General features: G+C 51.1%; 1 protein-coding gene across 6 annotated transcripts in view; it reads left to right on the top strand.

Moving 5' to 3' along the window:
- ARHGAP44 (Rho GTPase activating protein 44) overlaps positions 1–17,290 on the top strand; it is a 57,519-nt gene extending 40,229 nt beyond the window's left edge. For 2 of the 6 annotated variants that reach the window (XM_050919268.1, XM_050919267.1), the window contains 4 exons: positions 1,673–2,113; positions 3,241–3,389; positions 6,821–7,198; positions 13,720–17,290. In XM_050919268.1, coding sequence (XP_050775225.1) covers positions 1,673–2,113; positions 3,241–3,389; positions 6,821–7,198; positions 13,720–13,862 — 1,111 coding nt within the window. In that variant the 3' untranslated portion in view covers positions 13,863–17,290. Of the gene's footprint in view, positions 1–1,672; positions 2,114–3,240; positions 3,390–6,820; positions 7,199–8,626; positions 8,679–13,719 lie in introns of all 6 variants that reach the window. The other 4 variants (XM_050919272.1, XM_050919271.1, XM_050919269.1 and 1 more) reach the window with 3 other exon arrangements.
- Positions 17,291–18,622: the final 1,332 nt, after the last annotated feature.

Genomic DNA, 18,622 nt, shown 5'->3' with positions numbered 1-18,622 from the left:
AGAGAGATTTGTGATGAGCCCTGGATATTAGGTAGAGAGCACACACAAACCCCATCCTTTAACATGAGCCACCCTGACTCCGTGGCTGAAAGCACCAAAAAAATCAACTGTCCTTGTGCAGATGCTCATGTACTCCAGGCCTGGATTTTGCTCTGAGATCTGTGCACCTGTTGACAGCATTTCTCCCCGATCAGTTATTTGGTACATTATTTAACACTTACACGTGAAGGACCAGAGCCTGATCTCCGTTACACCCATCTAAATCTGGAGCAGCCTCGTTCACTGCAGTGGAGTTACTCTGGATGTACACTGCTGTAACAGAGACGAGAGTCTGCCACAGCTCGCTCATTACCTCCTCTCATTGTGTCGAATAGCCGCGACTCACAAGCTCCACGTCCCCCAGTTCCACCATCTGCGTTCACCTGTCTTGGGTCACAGTGTATCTCCCAGCTGGTGCATTGCACCCGATCCTGTCATCATCTGAATGTGTTCGTTTTCTTATTCCTGACCCTGCTTAGACACCCTTCTCACATGTCAGTGTCCTTTCTGCCTAACTTTATGCAGATGTTACAGCATTAGCCTCAGTTCCCAAGACTATGTAAGTCTATTCCCTCCCCTCCCTGAGAGCCATCCTCTGCCGGAGGCACACGGAGGGCACTTCCATCCCAGTGGGTGGGAGATCTTGCTGTGTGCTCTCTTTCCATTTCCATCACATCCTGCCTCCCTCCTGATGCCCTTTCGTTATAGACTGGCGTTGTGCTACAAGGAGATCAAATGAGGGATGTGGATCCAGGGGCCAGGTGGAGGGTGAGGAGCAGGGCTGAGAAGCAGACCCCTATAATATGAAAAACATGCAATGTCATTAGAAAATGTTCCATTCTTCCCCCGCCCGCCCGCCCCCCACCCCGGCGGAGGGCTCTCCCTCACCTGGCGAATGCATGTCCAGGAGTTTGGAAAGGGGTTTTAGGTGTCAACCTTCAGGGCGTCACCACTGCAGACCCTTTTACACTTGCCTGGCCTTGCATTTTGGCACAGTGCCCTGTTGTTCTACCTATACTCTCTGGCTTGGGCCCTCTCTCTGCCACTCCTGCCTTGCCGTTCTCTAGATCAGTGGCTCCCAGCCCCAGGCAGTGCCCTTGGTGCTTCAGGCTTTGTGACTGGCACCCTGGGCCACCCTTCCCTCCTGTTATGATGCCCCACAGAGCTATGCCCTCGTGAAGCACCTCGGCCCACCTTCCATTCAGCTGTGAGCACTCTGGCCTTCTGTGGCCCTCAGGTGGCTTGTGTGGCAGAGCCCCTAGGGCCACCGGAGGGTGATGGCAGGCACAGGTTGCAGTCTTAGGGCCAGACTCTGGTTTCCACTTCCCCAGAGTAAAGCCAGAGACTCTGCGGGTTTCAGTGACGCGATGAGTCCATTGAGCCATGTGAGCGAGCTCAGCCCCCAGCCCCATGCCATCACCCCGGGAGGCTGGGATCCACTGCTCTGCCCCCCCGCCCCCCAGTGCCACCCTCCCCACCTCCCACCCCCGCGGCGGGCTCTGGGCTCAGTGTTTTCTTGTTGTTGTTACACCTCTTTGCTTCTCTGCCAGCCTCGCCGCTCGGGGTTGGTTCCTCCCTGTACCAACACTTCTGCTCTTGTTTTTGTCTGTCTGTCTGTTTGGACATTTTGCAGCACGGATGATGTGTCGTCTAGTTGGTTGGACTCCTGTTACCACTACCCTTCCCCTGAGGACGACAGGCCCCACCCTTACCCTTGCTATCAGCACCTCCGCCATTACCACCCCCAGGCTCGGCCCGAGGCCCCCTCACCACCCTACCGGTGGTCAGGGCACAGCCAAACTCTGCCTCCCCGCTCCTCGTTCTCCTCCTCCTCCTCTCCCAGCCCTCAGCTGCTTGACATTAATTCGAACCCGAAGCCGTGTTTCCTTCACCTCCCCAAGCAGAGCTCCCTCACCGAATCGCATGCTCTCGAAACTAATCTCTTCATCCCCTCCATCAAACCCCCACTTGTCTTAGCCAAACCAGACCCACCTGGCGCTCCCTACCCCTCCCTTATGTCAGCCTCTCCCCCCTGGGTCGGCTGCGCCAGCGACAGAGGAGCCAGCCTGACTAGGTAAATACCTGTGTGTTTGAGGGTGAAAGGGTTCAGAGCCGTCGGCTCACCGTGCACCGCGGTGACAGCCGCCGCTGGGGACAGGCCCTGTGGCCCAGGCCGAGCCTTCTTGCCCCCGGAAGCTGCCTTTGCATGGGTCGGCACTGGGCAGCTCGTGAAGGGGGCGGACGGAGCGCTCTTCCAGGCGCTGCGACCTTCCCGTCGTATCCCAGGGAGCAGGGGTGCAGGGCCAGCCCTTCTCCCACCCGTGACAGAGCTACAAAGCAAGGAATCAGAGTGAAATGAGCGTCACAGACCAGGTTGATTCAGAGCAGCTCCCTTGACCCAGCGGTGCCCTCGTGAGCTGGTGGAGTTAGCCGCCTCTGCAGTGCAGGCTGTAAATGGCTGCTGCCCGGCCCAGCCGACTTGCCATTGCTCACCCAAGGAATCCTGATGAGCCATTACATCGCTTGCTGTGCTGCCTTGTCCAAAGGGTCTTTGCTGCTGGGTGGCCTGGACCCCTCTGTCCAATTCTTGGCCATTGCAAGTGAGCGGCATATCTGGGGATTAAGAAATGGACTTGGGGAGGAAGCTTTAAAAAACAAAACAAAACCCAAACCAGTCCCCATGACAGGTTCTTAGATGCATTGACTCCAGGACCAGCAGAGTCCTTTGGGATCAGCTTCTCCGGCCTCCGGTATCACATAGGCCAGAGAACTGCCCCAAATAATTCCTAAAGCACTTCTTAACAAACAGAGCTCCCTCTGGAGGAGGAGCCGTTTGGGGGGTAGGGAAGGGGTTTTGTTCTGCTCTGTCTCTGCTGTACGCCATGCAGCTAGGAGGGCTGCAGCATCACTTCATGCTCTCATTGTGCTCCGCCTGCTTGAAAAGACGTATGCACATCTTGAGTCCAGTGTGTAGCGCGTCTCCAGAAGCAGCTTCTGTCAGGCAAAGAATCAGGAGGGGGGTTGGCTTTGCCAGTGCAAATGCCTGCTCTTAGCGAGGCCTGCATGCCAGAGAACAGGCCAGAGTGCGAGGGGCGTAAGCCAAGTGACTCTGGGCTGTGGGGCAGAGGGAGGTTCATGGGGTGGCTTCAAAACAAAGGGACTTACATGTTTTCCTACGTGTTCCTGTTTGTTTCTTTGCAGTACTTTAAAAACCAAGGAGCTGTCGCCCGTGTCTGGGCAGAAAGGCAGCCCAAGCTCCAGTCACGTGGCCCCATGTGGGAGCGTGCAGCAGGTGGCCAGTCCCACTCAGCAGCTGTCCATGGAGCAAAGCCCTCACACACTGCGCAAAGGTATTTGTGCCTTCCCAGGGCAGGCTAATGTAACCAGTGCAAGGTGATGAGTGTAATAAAGTAGTAAGCCTTGTGAACACTCAGCCAGGTGTGGGTCATGCTCTCTAGCACAGCATTCTGAATGTGCATGGGTGCAGATTGTCCGTCGGGGCCATTACCAACTCAGGGATTTGAAGGTATGTTTTCTTGGTGCCTGAGAAGGTGGGCTTTCATGTGCCTGGATCTCCATGCTGTCCTGCTCACAGAAGGACTAATCGCATGACCATCTGGTATTTGCATGGACCGTGCTTGCCTCGTGCTGGATTTCTTCCAGTGATGGCCCTGCATGGAGGTGAGGAATGCCAGCTCTCCGGTAGAAGCCTGTCATAGCATTCTTTCTCAAATCTGAACCTGAGTTCAGGAATGAGATACTAGCATGAATTTCCCTAAGCTTAATTACCAGCTTAGATCTGATAGGCTGCCACCACCCAAAAATATAGTGTTTTGGGGCACTCTGACCTCCCCAACCTTCCCTGGGGACCCCAAGAACCCAGATCCCTTGAGTTCTTAAAACAAGGAGAAATAAACCATTCCCCTTCACCTTTCCCCCTCTCAGAATTTCCCTCCCTGGGCTATCCCGAGAGATACTGATCTAACCTCTAAATCACCATACAGAGAACCATCTCCCTTCCCTTCCACAAAGAGGCAAACAGATTCAAGGAAAACAAAGAGAGATTCTATCTCTCCCCCTCCCGTCTCCCCCCCACCCGTCCTGGTGAGTTATCCCAATCCCCTGGAATAACACAAGGGAAACAAGGAAGAAAAAAACAATCAGGTTCTCTTAAAAAAAAAAATCTTTTAATAAAAGAAAGGAAAAAGTAAAGAATTATCTCTGTAACTTCAAGATGTAAATATACAGGGTCCTATAGCTTACAGATACCAGAAGGAGACTTCCCCCCAGTACCAATACAAATCAAAATATTCCCAGCAACTACACATATAAAAGTTAACCAGCCAGATCCACAACTGCAAATAGAGTAAAAACAATTAAAAAGCCTAAACCACCTGTTTTACTTACTATATGAAAAGAAACTTAGAGAGCCTGTAGTCATGTCTGGTCTCTCTCAGACCCTCTGAGAGAAGAACAAAGGACAAAGAACTCACACCCAAACTTGAAAGTATCTTGTCTTCTGATTGGTCTTCTGATCAAGTGTCCAGTTTCCTGCTTGTAACCCTTTACAGGTATAAGAGACATTAACCCTTAACACTCTGTTTATGACAAAGCCCTTTGCCAGTATATTTATACAGGGAAAGCACTCCGAGTGTGGATACACTGTAACACGCATGCACACGCGCACACATGCACGTTTTGCGGGTAAAAGTGCAGTTGTGTTGGTGCAACTGCGTGGCACAGCTCGGTTGGTCAGGGATCGTACACCTCATGCACCAGCTGATAGCGCTATGCCAGCAAAAGTTTGTGCATTGGCTAGGCTGAAGACTCCTGTCAGAAGGACAATTATAATTCGGTCTGGGACAGATCCTGAGCTGTTGTCAATCAGTTTAGCTCTATTTAGTCAACAGGGTTACACTGATTTACACCAGCTGGGGATCTGGCCCGTGATAAGACTCATATGAAAACTATGTTGGGTCTTGATTTGATGAAGACTGTTGCTAAATTACATGCTGTAGAGATCTCCCATCATCCCCATCTTTATGTCAGGGAAATGAGCTCGCCACTGACGGCTGGAGCTGAGGAAGACGTGGCTAGGTTGGTTACACTTGCTTTGTATGTGGAAGGTTTTCATTGCAACCACAGACTTCTTCGTTTGTTTGCTCAAATGAAAGCTACAGATGCTCCTCAGGAGCTGCTGAGAATTCCGACCCAGAAGCAGGAATTACTGGACATCTCACCAGTTCTCATCAAATCCACAGTGTGCCCTGTCTGGGCAGACCCCAGACACTGGGATAATTACAATGTGGGTCAGAGAAGCCTCCAAACGTCTGAGTGCTCGTGCAAACCACCCCTCTGAACCTTTGGTTATTAGACAACAGGTAAAATTTTCAAAAGCACCCGAGGGCCAGGTTTTAAAGGGTATTTAGCTGCTTAAAGATGTAGCTAGGTGCCTGGTGGGATATTCCAAACGGACTCAGGGAGTGATGAGCCTTCCAATGAGACTAGGGTGCCAAAGTGCCTAAATCACTTTTGAAAATGGGACTTAGACTCCTGAGTCACTTAGGCGCTTTTGAACATTTTGCCCAATATGTCTTAACAAAAGCACTCTCTGTACTCTGGTCAATGGAGCTTTCAGCTCCTGGAGTTCTGCCCTCTCCTGCATCATCCATTGCCACATAGAGGCAGAGTGGCCTCATGTGAAAACGCACTCAGTGCTGCCATGTGAATCCCGCACTTTCCCTCCGTCTTCCAAAACACATCTCCACAGACCTCGGAAACCAGCTGAGGAGGCTGCACACTTGTGCAGGAAGCTCCTAGCTGACTGGATGGAGGGCAGGAGTGAGTCCGCGGATGCACAGTTCTCACTGGAGAGACCCAAGGAGTTGGTTCATGGTTCGGAGCTGCTGATGTCGCCTGCTTGATTAAGTGAGGAGTCCCTGCAAGACACTGGCAAGGCCTGCCTCACAAAGTCATTTTGCTGGGAAATGTAGCCGTGGGGCATGGGAGACAGGCTGGAGTTCGCATCCCTTTGCTCCTGAGTGGGCTTTAATTCAACGTTCATGAGTATCCAGACCTACTGGGGGCTGTATGAGATCCCTTCTTCTACCATGTTTGGCACGTCCACCACAGTCCCTGTTACATGCTAGTTTCCATCTCACAGGGGCTGTTTAACTGCAAGCCCCTTATGCTCCTCCCATATCTGAGAGGCAGGTGCCATCTTGAAATAATCAAGAATATTCTGACAGCCACAAATCTCAGTAGATATGAAGGGCAAAGCTCTCCACTCGGATCCCTGGTTCATATAGCGAGGGAAGTGTTTTCCTGAGAATGCTTATGGGAGGACAGGTGCCTTTGCACATGTAAGGATCTGTTTTGCATGCAACCTTTAGCAGATACCATTCTTTGTAACTGGCGTCCAGCCTGGCCCTTGGAGATCTTTCTCTAGTGTAACAGGCTGTCTTTGTGTGTGTGAATAAAGAGGGGTGCTACAATCTGATCCATGGAGAAGATAAGGGATCTGCTACTGCTGCTAGCTGATGGTGCATGCCTTTAGCTTGGCTAGGAGCAGCCAGAAGGGTTGGCGCTGTAGGATGAGTGTTCTAGTCCAGGTTCCCTGTGTGTGTGATTTGCAGAGTAATCGTACACAGCACCTGGGTGCAAGAGAGCCCAGCTTCTCACTTGCAGGAGTTGTGACATCAAATAGTTATAAGAAGTGCTAAGGATCCTCTGAACCTGTACTTCATTTTATGGTGTCTCTGTCTCTCTTTGTCTTCCACAGTTTCCAAGAAGCTGGCTCCAATCACACCCAAGGTGCCCTACGGCCCGTCAGGCGGTATGTCCGACCAGTCCACGGGACAGCCATCCCCCGTCAGCCTGTCTCCCACCCCTCCGAGCACCCCTTCACCCTATGGACTGAATTACCCACACGGCTACTCACTGGCCTCAGGCCAGCTCTCCCCAGCTGCTGCTCCTTCCCTGTCTTCTCCTCCTTCCCTGACGAGCACTTTAACCAAGTCTCGACCCACCCCTAAGCCAAGGCAGAGGCCCACGCTGCCACCGCCACAGCCTCCCACAGCCAGCCTGACCGGCGCTAGCCCGCAGTCCATGGACCACACCCTGCTAGATGACATGTCCCCCGGGGAAAGCATGTCCACAGGTAACCAAGCCGTTCGCTCCCTAGAGCTTTGATCAGATCCCTTGCAGGGTACGGCAAGGAGAGAGGCGAATACGGTCAGCTAGTTTGTCGCCACGCCGACGAGGCTCGGTGGCATCAGTTTTCTGATTAGTCGGTGTTATCATGGGATGAGCGTGGGGATGCCAGAGTCCACTGTGCAGCAGGCACTGCGGAGGGAGTCAGTGCAAAATCGGACACCGCTGGGCAAACGGAAACGTGCTCCTGGGTGTTTGGATCCAGGGCCAAGATGCACGGTCTTTAAGGTGCTTTTATTTTAAGGAGTGGTGGGGACAAGTTTTGACTCATAAATCTCTGCATCCCCCTCTGAATCTGGGCCTCCTTAGCGGAGTGATTGCTTAGAAGGCAAATAACTGAGGGTAAAACCTGCCCTGGCAATGAGGCAGAATTAAAATAGTCAAACGCCTGTGCATGAAAACACAGCTCTCTTCTACCATGTGCTGTGTCGGCAGCCACCCCTCAAGCTGAGGTTCCTTGGTGAACCCTTGGTGCTGCCCTGGAGTGCAGCAGACAGGACACCAACTGGATTTAAAGGCCCTGTGCTAGCTGGCCTGCAAAGCTGGCTCAGGCATTCTGTTCACTGAGGCTGCAGCATAGATTTCAAAGCCACGCAGGCTTTTGTCATAACCCATCTGGTGGGATCTTCTCCATACTGCAGATTGAGCCCTCGCAACAGCCTTTGGTAAGTCTTACAATTGGTTCCCTTGGTTTTTTAGGGCTGTCCTCCCCGCCAGCTCTAGCAGATGTTTTGAGGTGTCCCCTGAGACCTCCAATAGGTGAGGGTGTTGATATGGAAATATAGCATATAGTGGAATGCAAACTGGCCCAGGGACTTTAGGACGGTGACAACAGGTAGGCCTATCTGGTGTCCTTTTGCCCGCTCTGAGGGACTGGTCATCATTTTGTGGTATATGTCGTGGCCCATGATGACTAGAAACAGATACTATACATGGTTGGAAACTTGGGAATCCTGGCTTTCCACTGATGTATAGTGGATCTTTCTACTCTTGACAGTTCATGAGATAGATACTATTTCAGTTATACACTTGCATGTCTGTTGACTCCTTTACTTGTAGAACAGCATCTGAGACCCAGCCGGTCCAGTCCTGATCTGCTGGGTTGTGCTGGAAGGATTCACAAGGGAAATTATACAAATGTCCCCCTAGTACTCCAGGATTGCAGAGCAGGCAATGGTAAATAGGAATGGCAGATTGGTTTCTCTCTCCATGCAGGTTTTGAAAACTAGTCTGTTTATACTGTAATGTATTCTATGTTCTATTTTACGACTTGACAGCCACAATTCTCTGAACTGTATTTCTGTTGTGTTCTTGTCTCCTTGTTGCTGCTTATTTTTGTTTCCTTTCTCCCAATCCTATGATTGTGTCCTTGCAGCTGTTTGAGGCGAGTGATGCAATATTGGATAGGTGTGAGGGGGATTCTCAGGGTAAGCTGGAGTTCCCATGCAAACCTCCTCTCTCTGGCACTTGAAAAGCTAACCCACTAGACTGGCCACCAGTGGCTGGCTGTTGCGTCAGATTCACTACTAATTCCATCTCGCTCTCTTTGGCCTTTGCATGGGGCTCGCTGAACCGGAATTGCATGGCTTCTTGGGCCTGTGACCGTATCACAAGTTCACCAATAATTACCTTATTAGTAAACTTGTTTCTTTTGCTTCCTGGAACCGCTGGCCTTTGTTCCCGCCCCCTTTGTATATTGAAATCAGTCAATGAAAACAATCCCATGACTAGCTCCTGACCTTCCCCTTCCCTTTCTTCCCCTCCCAACCATGGCTTAGAACTGACCTGTATGAATAATTTCTCCCTCTTCCATTTCATGTATTGTTTTTCAGAAGGGATGTCATGATATTGCCGTTCTTAATTGCCTTGATTGGGTATTGATGCCGTTGGTATGTTTTCTGGGGATATTTAGCATCACTAGGTGGTGCTTATTTACTCTGACCAGGAGCACTCTGGAAATGCGCGCCGATAAAATGAACGAATAGCATCATGCAAATGCACTGTAGCGTTAAGAGCCTAATGTCACAGGTGACAAATGAGGCCTGCATGCTAGGCATGTGGTATGGGACTGTTAGGCTGAGCAGCCCAGTTGATAAAAACAGCCACTGCATGTCACTGCAGTGCCACACCAGTGGAACTCCACCTGCCCTGCAGTGGAACCCACAGGACCAGCACGTCGGTGGGCCTCCGCGGTGCACCAGCAGATGCACTACACGTTCTGATGGCGTGTGAACTGGACGAGTGTGCATCCACAGGCTGTTCTCCGCTGCGGTGTTAGCACCAGCTGTAACTCGAGTGTTAAATCTAACTGGCCAAAAATCTCTCGCTCCACCTAGGCGTGCTTTGGACTCAAGCTAGCTGGCCTGTCGGGGGATGCGGAGATGCTCGAGCTAGTAACGCAGAGGGAACAAAACTATTCTATGCTACTAGTCCAGCCACCCGGGGCAGCTCCAGGGTGTGGCTGCTCTCACTAGAGCTAAGCCAACTTGAGTATAGCCGACGCTGCTCTGAACACAAGCCCTAAGGGGCTGTCAAGGCTGGAATTTTTGTTCCTGTCTCCACACTAGTAAAGTGATCACTATTTTGCTCAAGTCTGCGAACAGGTTTGTGAATACTAGTCCAGTCCCTCTACAAACACTTGTTCCAGGGCTCAGATATTAGTAGTTTGCCCCAGGGTCCAGCCATGGGCAAGCCCAAGCATTACTAGAGCATCTCTGGACTGACATTTGCATGGCTGTTAGCTAACTTAAATGGAAACGGGCACAAAAACCCTAACTAGCCACTTCACAGACTGTCGTTATGACAGCACACCCTGGTTTGCTATGATCTTCCCTGGTTTTTTTTCCAGCAGGGGTTTCCTCAGTATCTTCCATTACATGCTGCAAAACGTTATCCGATAGAAACAGTCTCACAACGCTGGCTAGCAGTGAGCTTGTTTCAAATACACATGACAGTTAGGCCTCCTTATTTCAAAAACTAAAACTGCTTCATGTCTGAAAACTGGAGCCCCCTTCCCTACCCCCTGAGGCGCTGCCCTGCTCCACCTCTTCTCCCAGGCCCCACCCTTGCTCTGCCTCTTCCCTTGAGACCCCGCCCCCACTCATTCCCCTTCCCCTTCCTCATTGCAATCCTTTCCACCTTCCTCCCCCCACCCTCACCCCGCAGGTGGGCTCCCTCTGTTCTGGGGCTAGAACAGGAGCTGCAGCGTGATGCAGAGCCTGCCCAAGAGATACAGGAAGGAGGCAGCCCCGGCCGAGCAGCGGCTGGCACAGGTTGATGACCCAGCACCTTCCCCCCGCCACCGCGGTAACCAGACTTTTGGTGTCAGGTCAGTTCATCTGACCGGACACTGCCAGGTCCCCTTTCCAGTTGAAAACCGGACACCTGGTAACCCTATCCAGAGCAGCTAAAATATAGAGCCCCTCACACCGTGTGAGCCAGCTGTACACCTAGTCCCACTGGCCAGATGCAAAATGGTCCAATATCTGCAGCTGCTCGTTTGGCATCAGGGGAGATCATCTCAGACACCCATGGGCAAATGACCCAGCCTTAGCGCAGGGGGCTGGGTAGGTGACCTCTCGAGGTTCCTGCTAGCCTTACAGCTCTGTGGTTCTAAACACGTCTACCTGGTTTACACATCCACGCTGCAGGTTTTGGAGAATGCTGATGCCCACAAGAGGCGTTAGCTGCGCTCCTGAAAATGTGAGCCCACTCTCATGTTTAAGGCTGCGAGAGGCAAGCTTGTTCCAGTTGGGAAGGGGCACTTGTGTGGTCATTAGGAATAATGGATCAGTGACGGTGGAAAAGGAATATAAAAATCTGGAGGCAAATTTCTGGTGGTGCAAGCTCAGGGAAGTCAGCAGTGTTGCCCTGGTGTAGGCAAGAGCAGAATTTTACCCCTGGTGTAAAATGAGCCTAAACCTTCATATAAAGTGTTGGAGGAGGCGAGAGGGGGTGCGGGCGCTGTCCCACCGTCCCGTCTCTCTAGGCCACACATCTCCGAAGCAAGCTGTACGGGTGTGAGAGCACAGACTGTGCCCATGACATCTGCCAGTCATACCCCCCGTAGGCCAAACTCTGCTCTCAGGCCCACACAGCAAATCTCAGCTGGGGTACTCTGCTCTTCCCCAGGCAGGTGCTTTCGCAGGGCTGGGAGTGCTCTGTCCAACGGATCTCCAGCTGCACCCAGGCCTATGTATTGCGTAGGGTTTCTTTTTTAACCTTCTAACTCCAGGACTTGAGTTTGCTCCTCAGGGCTCCAGGCTGAGGGGCAGGAGCTCAGAAAACCCAGTGCCTGTTTCTCCAATAAGCGATAGAGTCCTGTGGCACCTTATAGACGAACAGACTTATTGGAGCATAAGCCGCTCCTAGGTCCAAAAGCGTCCCTCCCATGCACAGGTGAAGAGCCGCCTGCCCCCCATTTGCCTGCCTGATTCACCATCAGCCCAGAGCCATGGCAGGCTGTGCCTGTCCCTGGCTGTTTCCACTGAGGTGACTCACCTTGCCTTCCTCTTGGTATGAAGTGGGACTCAGAGCAGCACAGAGCCCGAGCGCAGGGGGAGAATTGCCAGCCATGGAGAGGCAAGTTGGACCAGGACTGACTGTACCCAGGAGGCCCTTGTCCAGCTCTGCCTTCTTCTGACCTCAACCCCCCGCCCCTCCCAACCCTCTCCTGAAGGTATGAAGTGCCGCCCACCTGGCCAGCATTCGAAGGGTTACTAGCAATGTTCCCTCTAATTTTTTCCATCCATGTGCAGGCTTAATTTTGTTATGTGCACCAATATTGAGGTACGTGCGCATGTGCACCACCAGTAGAAACAAAAAACCTAGCTAGGATGTATATTTTCAAAAAGTTACCGTAAGGATAATTACTCCAGCCAGGAGAGCGTGGGCATTTTAGAACTCACTACTCAAAGAATTCAATGTAAGCGTAAGAGAGAAATAAAACGATGAAATGCACAGACCAGTCAAAAAGCTAAAATAACACACTTGGAAAGAAGTAACAACCACAATAATACAAGTCTGTGTTGGGAAGTGAGTGTGAAGGTCTGTGTTTGAGAGAGAGAGAGAGTGTGTGTGTGTGTGTGAGAGAGACAGACACAGCCACCACACAAGTGTCCAGAGCTGGAACCCACCGGGCTCTGGGCCTGCTGCCGATCTGTGGAAATCCATGTGGCATGATGCAGCCAGCTCGCTCTGCCCATCTAGGGGTGGGAGCAGTGTGGAGGCCTGAGCTGTGCTCCTCGTTCCCTGGGCTGCAAGGAGCTGCAGTGCCGTGGATGCAGCACCCTCCCCACCCATATCTCCCTAGCTGCTTCTTCCATCGGTGCAGCTAGAAGAGCAGATTGGCTCAACACAGGCTGCTTGAGGGGGCAAAGGGGGAAAATGGGGAGGGGGAAGTCCCAGAAGACCCTCCCGCCAAGGCAGAGTAACTTACTATATTTGAAACCTGAATTGTTGGCCCTTGACCTTGCCCCAAAGGCCAGTCCAATGCTGCACGCTGTGGGCAGTCCATGTACCTGTCCGGCCACTCGCCTACGCGCGTCCCGCCCTCAAATGAGACACAGGCCTCATATGTCACTCATTTCCCTATGATTCAGGAAAAGGGAGAATGCATGGGTGGGGCTGGCCTTGGCGGCTAATTAGAAACCTAGCAACCCTGGCTAGTGTGGTAATTGTGGCATTTGCACTTGGCAGCTGGAAAGGACCCAGCTAATGAGGTAGCTGCGTATTTGGGCGAGTGAGTTTAATATCCTTTCATGTCTTCCCCCCCGTCCGCCAAGCAATCTCTCGTGCTCTAGGAGAAAAGATGGAGGGGGCTGAATACTGGCAGGTTTGAAAAGGAAAATGAAGTGGAGTTTAGGAAATAGCCGTGAGTACATGAGAGGTAGTAGCTCTTTGAGTGTGAGATCTACTGTCAAAGTCCCTGCTCTGGAGACATTCACAACTAGACTAAGCAACAGAGAGTATCCTCTCGGGACCAATCCTGTATTCCCATACGGGGGGTAGGCTAGATGGCTCCATAGCGTTTTCCACTCTGCTATCTGCGATGGGGAAAGATTGAAAGGGGCTAAGGCGAGTCTGCAAAGTGTAAGGGCCCGAAACAAAAGGGGTCAGTAGAAGGTGCCAGTTTCTGCCCCGTGTTTTGGAAAGACTCTGGGCTCGGCATTTGTGCTGAGTCCTAGCAGGCCCATGGGGATAGTGACAAGAATAAGAGAGAGGCTGGCTGCTGCAACGGAGACACTCAAGCTTCAGGAGAGGAAGTGAAAACGATAGAAGGTGCAAACCTAGACTTTATTATGACATCCCTGTGCTCTGACATTAACAACGTATTAGCCTGAGAAACGTTTTTGCCGCTAGGAAAAAGCAGCGCCTCCCAAGTTGCTTTTTGCTGATCTCATCTGTCCGTCTTAGCGCGGGTTCGCCCGGAGCAGCCTCTTACCTCTGCCTTTCTGTGCCCGATTGCAGATCTCGTCCCCTTTGATGTCCCTTCTATACACGTCGAGGTTGATCCTGCACTCCACCAAGATCCGCTGGAACAAACCCAGAGACATTCTGCGGCAGGGAAAGTCGATTCGGAAGAGGAAGAATCGGAAAGCACCGCCCTATGACATAGTGTCCCCTTCCCCCATTGACTCTCTTGTACATACATGTGATCCCATAACCACTACGGTCCGGAGACCTTGCCCTGGCAGGGCTTGCTCTCAGTGGGGGCTCCATTCTCCAGCTACCAGTGTGAGCTGGCTGGATGGACATGTGTGACTTGTAGCAAACAGGGACAGCCTATCTCCATGGCAAAATGCATTTCTGGGGCAGTTTTGGTTACTTATTTCCATCGGTTTGTTTCGCCTTATCCAAACTTTGCCTTTTGACTTGGTGCCTAAGTATCCCCCTTTCAAGCTTTCAGCCCTGTTCCAAAAATAACCCCAACCCCCCTCCCCACACCGTAAACACACATTCCCCATTGCTCTTCAGCAGGGTGGTCACTGCAGTAACGGTGCCCAGTGGCACCAGGCTGCCAGGCAAGGGTTCCGCTCGTTGGGTTCCACCAGCGTCCCCTTGCCTGGCAGCTGGTGAAATCCTTGCCCGGTGGCCCATTGCTTTTCCAGCTGCACTGCTGTGCTGTCAATGCCCATGCTGTCTCCGTCCCCTGCAGGAAGGCTGTTATAGGAGAGATGTTGTCTCTAACCCTTATAAGCCTGTTGTTTTCCAGACTGTCTGCCAAACTGACTGCTTTAGGGTAACACCTGCAGGGTGGTCTCCAGGAGAGTGTTTGCCCCAATGGGATCTGAACCATGTCTCATCATTCCCAAATACCTCACCCTGGCTTTTTCTCCTTCCCTTGTTTCTTTGTTGGCTTGACTCCTTGTTATTGGCCGGAAATGACTCCCTGTCTGAGCCGCAGCTGGGGATTTGGCGAGGAACCAGGTGTGACTGTTCCTCTTGGGACCACGGCAGGCAGTTGGGAGCGGCATGGACACGCCTGCGATTGGCAAGGGAGGCGTGGGCCCCGTCGGCGTGAACGGCGCCACTTTGTGCTGGAGAGCAAGGCCATGCTTTGAATAGCAATAATGTGCTCATGTTGTGTCCCCCTACCTGTGCTTTAGAAAGTGAGATGTGGCCCGGGTGACCTTGCCTTTCCAGCTCACTGCTCACCAGCGCAACTCCCTCATCTCTCCCCACCAAGAGTCACATATTCCTGCATCACAGTCTGCAAGGAGAGGGCAAAACTGACTACAGGGACATGTTACCAGGCACCTGATAAGAGTTTACTCAGCGCTGAGCCTTAGTTAGCTCTTTTGTTTGGGTGGTGTGGAGCAGAGGTTTTGGTGGTGCATGCAAAGACAAATTTAACCTTTTATCCTTTTGAAAGATATATATATATATATATCTGTCTGCATAGATATATATATATATTATATATTTGTATATATAAAATAGATCTATATATATTTGTTTTATTTGAGCCATTCCATCTGAACTGGTGTACCAATGTACAATGTAAATTGAAATGCTTAGCGTCCCCGGATAAGTATAAATGTATAAAGAAATATTCTCTCACAGCCGTATTTGCAAGTTAAGATGTTACAGCTTTCTGCACAGGTCATAAGTGCAACTCATCACCCAGACTGTAATGGGGACACAGGGGGGAGGGAGGGGCAGGGATGTAGTGCTAAATCACCTGAAATAAATGTGCAAATTGCTGTCAAATTGTTGGTAAAACGGGGGTTCTTCTCCTCAAACACAGTGAATGTCATGTATTTGCAGCAGTTCCTCCAGAAGGACTTGCTGGTTTGTGTCTCACACTCTGACCTGAAATATCAACACCCCGAGCAGCTTCTTGAAAGAAGCCGCACGCTTGACTCCCCACACCACCCTGCCCCCAACTCTCCTTGAAGGGTGTTCTCATTAAAATAGAATCAACTGATGATGTTTGCTGAACCCGTATATGTAGCCTCCAATCCAGGTCTCGCTGTGCCTCTTTGCCAAGGAGAGGGGGAGGTGAGGTTGTAGAAGGGTCAGTGGTGAAGATTCATCAGTGAAAAAACCTTGCCATTCTCAGGGGTTTATGCTGCAGCCCATCACCATGGTGTCTGGGTGTCTTCTCTGTAAAATCAGTCGTGATAGCGAAGTCTGTAGTGGAATTCATGGAGACTCCAGCACCTGTCAAGAGGACACCCAGGCTTGTGTTGGTGGCTCAGCTGGATGTCTTTGGTGGGGAGTTCTCACAAGAACATTGGCCAGGGCAGAGCTTAATCTGAGCAAACGCTTACAGAAAAGAAAGATGACATCCATTAGGCCTGTTCCACTTCAAATAGAGAAGTGGAGAAACACCCCCTTCCCTCCCCCCCAAATGTGCACTTCTTTGCAAGGCCACACTGCAAAAACAGCATGGAGGGTCCAGGGTGACTTTTTTTTCTGTTTCCCTAGAGCAAATCTGTGCAGTTGGCAAGTAAAACGCTGGGCTTTCCTACCAGCCAGCCCTGCAAACTCAGCCTGAGAGCTGAAAGTCAAGCTGGCCTCTTTCCTTCTTGTACAACATGGAAACCAAATCCTCTCAAACTATTTTGATTTATTTTTGTTAATGAGATTACAAGTTTGGTTGATAAAGGTAATAGTGTTGATGTATTATACTTACTCTTCTGAGAGGCATTTGACTGGGTACCACAGGACATTTTTGATTAAAAACTAGAATGATATAAAATTTACATGGCCCCCGTTAACTGCATTAAAAGTTGGCTAAGTGATAGGTCCCAAAATGTAAGTATAAGCAGAGTTAGCTCTGAGTGCGTCTGTTTCCAGTGGGGTCTTGCAGGGCTTTGTTCTTGGCCCTGTAGTATTTTTATGAATGACCTGGAAGAAAACTTAAAATCATAACTAATAAAGTTTGCAGTTGTGACAAAAATTGGGGGAGTGGTCAGTAATGAAGAGGACAGGTCATTGATCCAAAGCAATGAGGATCATTTGATAGGCTGAGCTTAAGCAAACAATGTGTGTTTTAATACCTCTAAATGTAAATGTGTTCATCTAGGAACAAAGAATGGAGGCCATACCAACAGGATGGGGGACTCTGTCCTGGGAAGCCGGGACTCTGAAAAAGATTTGGGGGTCATGGTAGATAATCAGCTGAGCTAGTATGATGCTGTGACCAGAAGAGCTACTGTGATCCTAGGATGCATAAACAAGAGTGTCTAGGGTTACTGGACAGCAAGTGTGAAAAATCAGGATGGGAATGGGGGGGTAATAGGAGCCTATATAAGAAAAAGACCCCAAAATCAGGAGTGTCCTGATAAAATTGGGACATCTGGTCACCCTAAGAGTGTCTCACATAGGAGTAGAGAGGTTATTTCACCTCTGTATTTGACGCTAGTGCGACCGCTGCGGGAATCCTGTGTCCAGTTCTGGTGCCCACAATTCAGGAAGGATGTTCTTAAGTTGGAGAGAGATCAGAGAGGAGCCATGAGAATGACTAAAGGACTAGAAAACCTGCCTTATAGTGATAGACTAAGGAGCTTGATCTATTTAGCTTAACAAAGAGAAAGGTAAGGGGTGACTTGATTACAGTCTATAAGTATCTACATGGGGAACAAATATCTAATAGTGGGTGCTTCCAGGACCAGCGCTAGGGGTTTGAGCGCCCTAAGCAGATGGCAATTTCGCCGCCCCGCGCGCTGGTCCCGCGGCTCCGGTGGAGCTGCCGCAGTGGTGCCTGCAGAGGGTCCGGTGCTCCGTGGCTCCGGTGGAGCTGCCGCAGTCGTGCCTGCGGGAGGTCCACTGGAGCCGCGCGAGCAGCCGACCGTCCACAGGCACGACTGCAGCAGCTCCACCGGAGCCGCAGAGCACCGGACCCTCCGCAGGCATCCCTGCGGCAGCTCCACCGGAGCCGCCTGCCGCCCCCTCCAGCAAAACAGCGCCCACCATTGATTCTGGTGCCCTAGGTGATTGCCTAGGCTGCCTAAATGGTAGCGCCGGCCCTTGGTGCTTCGCTCTTCTAACACAGTCCAATGGAGGTCAGACTCCCTGGCACAGTAGTCCCTTCTGGCCTTGAAATCTGTGAATCATCCCCAGTAGTAAAAGCCCTGCAAAGTCAAATTAGATCCTCAGGCACTGCAAGGCCCGGGTCAGCTGACTTGAGTTGCAGGGCAATACAATTATGGTGTAGAAGCTTGAGCTGGGACCTGGGCTCGGGGGAGGACCCTGCCTTGTGTGGGTTTGCACAGATGGAACCGATTGAAACTCAGTTTTGCTGATGTACATGGAGAATCTGGCCCCAGCCTCCTTTCCTGTAACTGAGCTGGTTCTGGAGGGCTAATGGGGTCAAAAGCAGCACAGGCTTATTTCAGGGTCTGATTTGCCCCCATGCAATTCAATGGAAACCCCCGCCCCCTTGGTTTCAGTGGAGCACACTCATGTCCACACTCACTAAGGTCAGCAGATAAATCATTCACTTGGTTTAAGCCTTACATGCGTTCCTGAATCAGGGCATGAATTGTGTAGCTAAGCTCGGCGGGTGCAGAAGGAGACCACGGCTTCAGGCTCCAGGCCTCCAGATACTTGCAGGGAGGCATAACTTTGCTCAGCTGAGTCGTCCCAGGGATTCCAAAGTTAAGCGCATCCATAAATGTTTGCAGGATCAGTGCCTTAGACACAAACACATTTCTTCTTCATCCTAACCAGTAACTTCTAACAGCACCCAAAATTGACCCAGAAACAAAGAAATGAAGCTGTTTAGCTCCCAAATTGCTCCTCTCAAAGGCAAACTCTCGTGTGTTTCCTTCACCAAACCTGTGAGCGTTTGATCTGCTGATTTAGGGCACGGACTCTCGCCTGGTTTTTAATCCGATCCCAATCAGTCCTGGAGTGAAACACA

This window comes from Gopherus flavomarginatus, chromosome 12, assembly GCF_025201925.1.
Source record: "Gopherus flavomarginatus isolate rGopFla2 chromosome 12, rGopFla2.mat.asm, whole genome shotgun sequence".
Classification (NCBI taxonomy): domain Eukaryota; kingdom Metazoa; phylum Chordata; order Testudines; family Testudinidae; genus Gopherus; species Gopherus flavomarginatus.
Note: the sequence above shows the minus strand (reverse complement) of the source record. Positions and strands in the feature narration are given on the sequence as shown.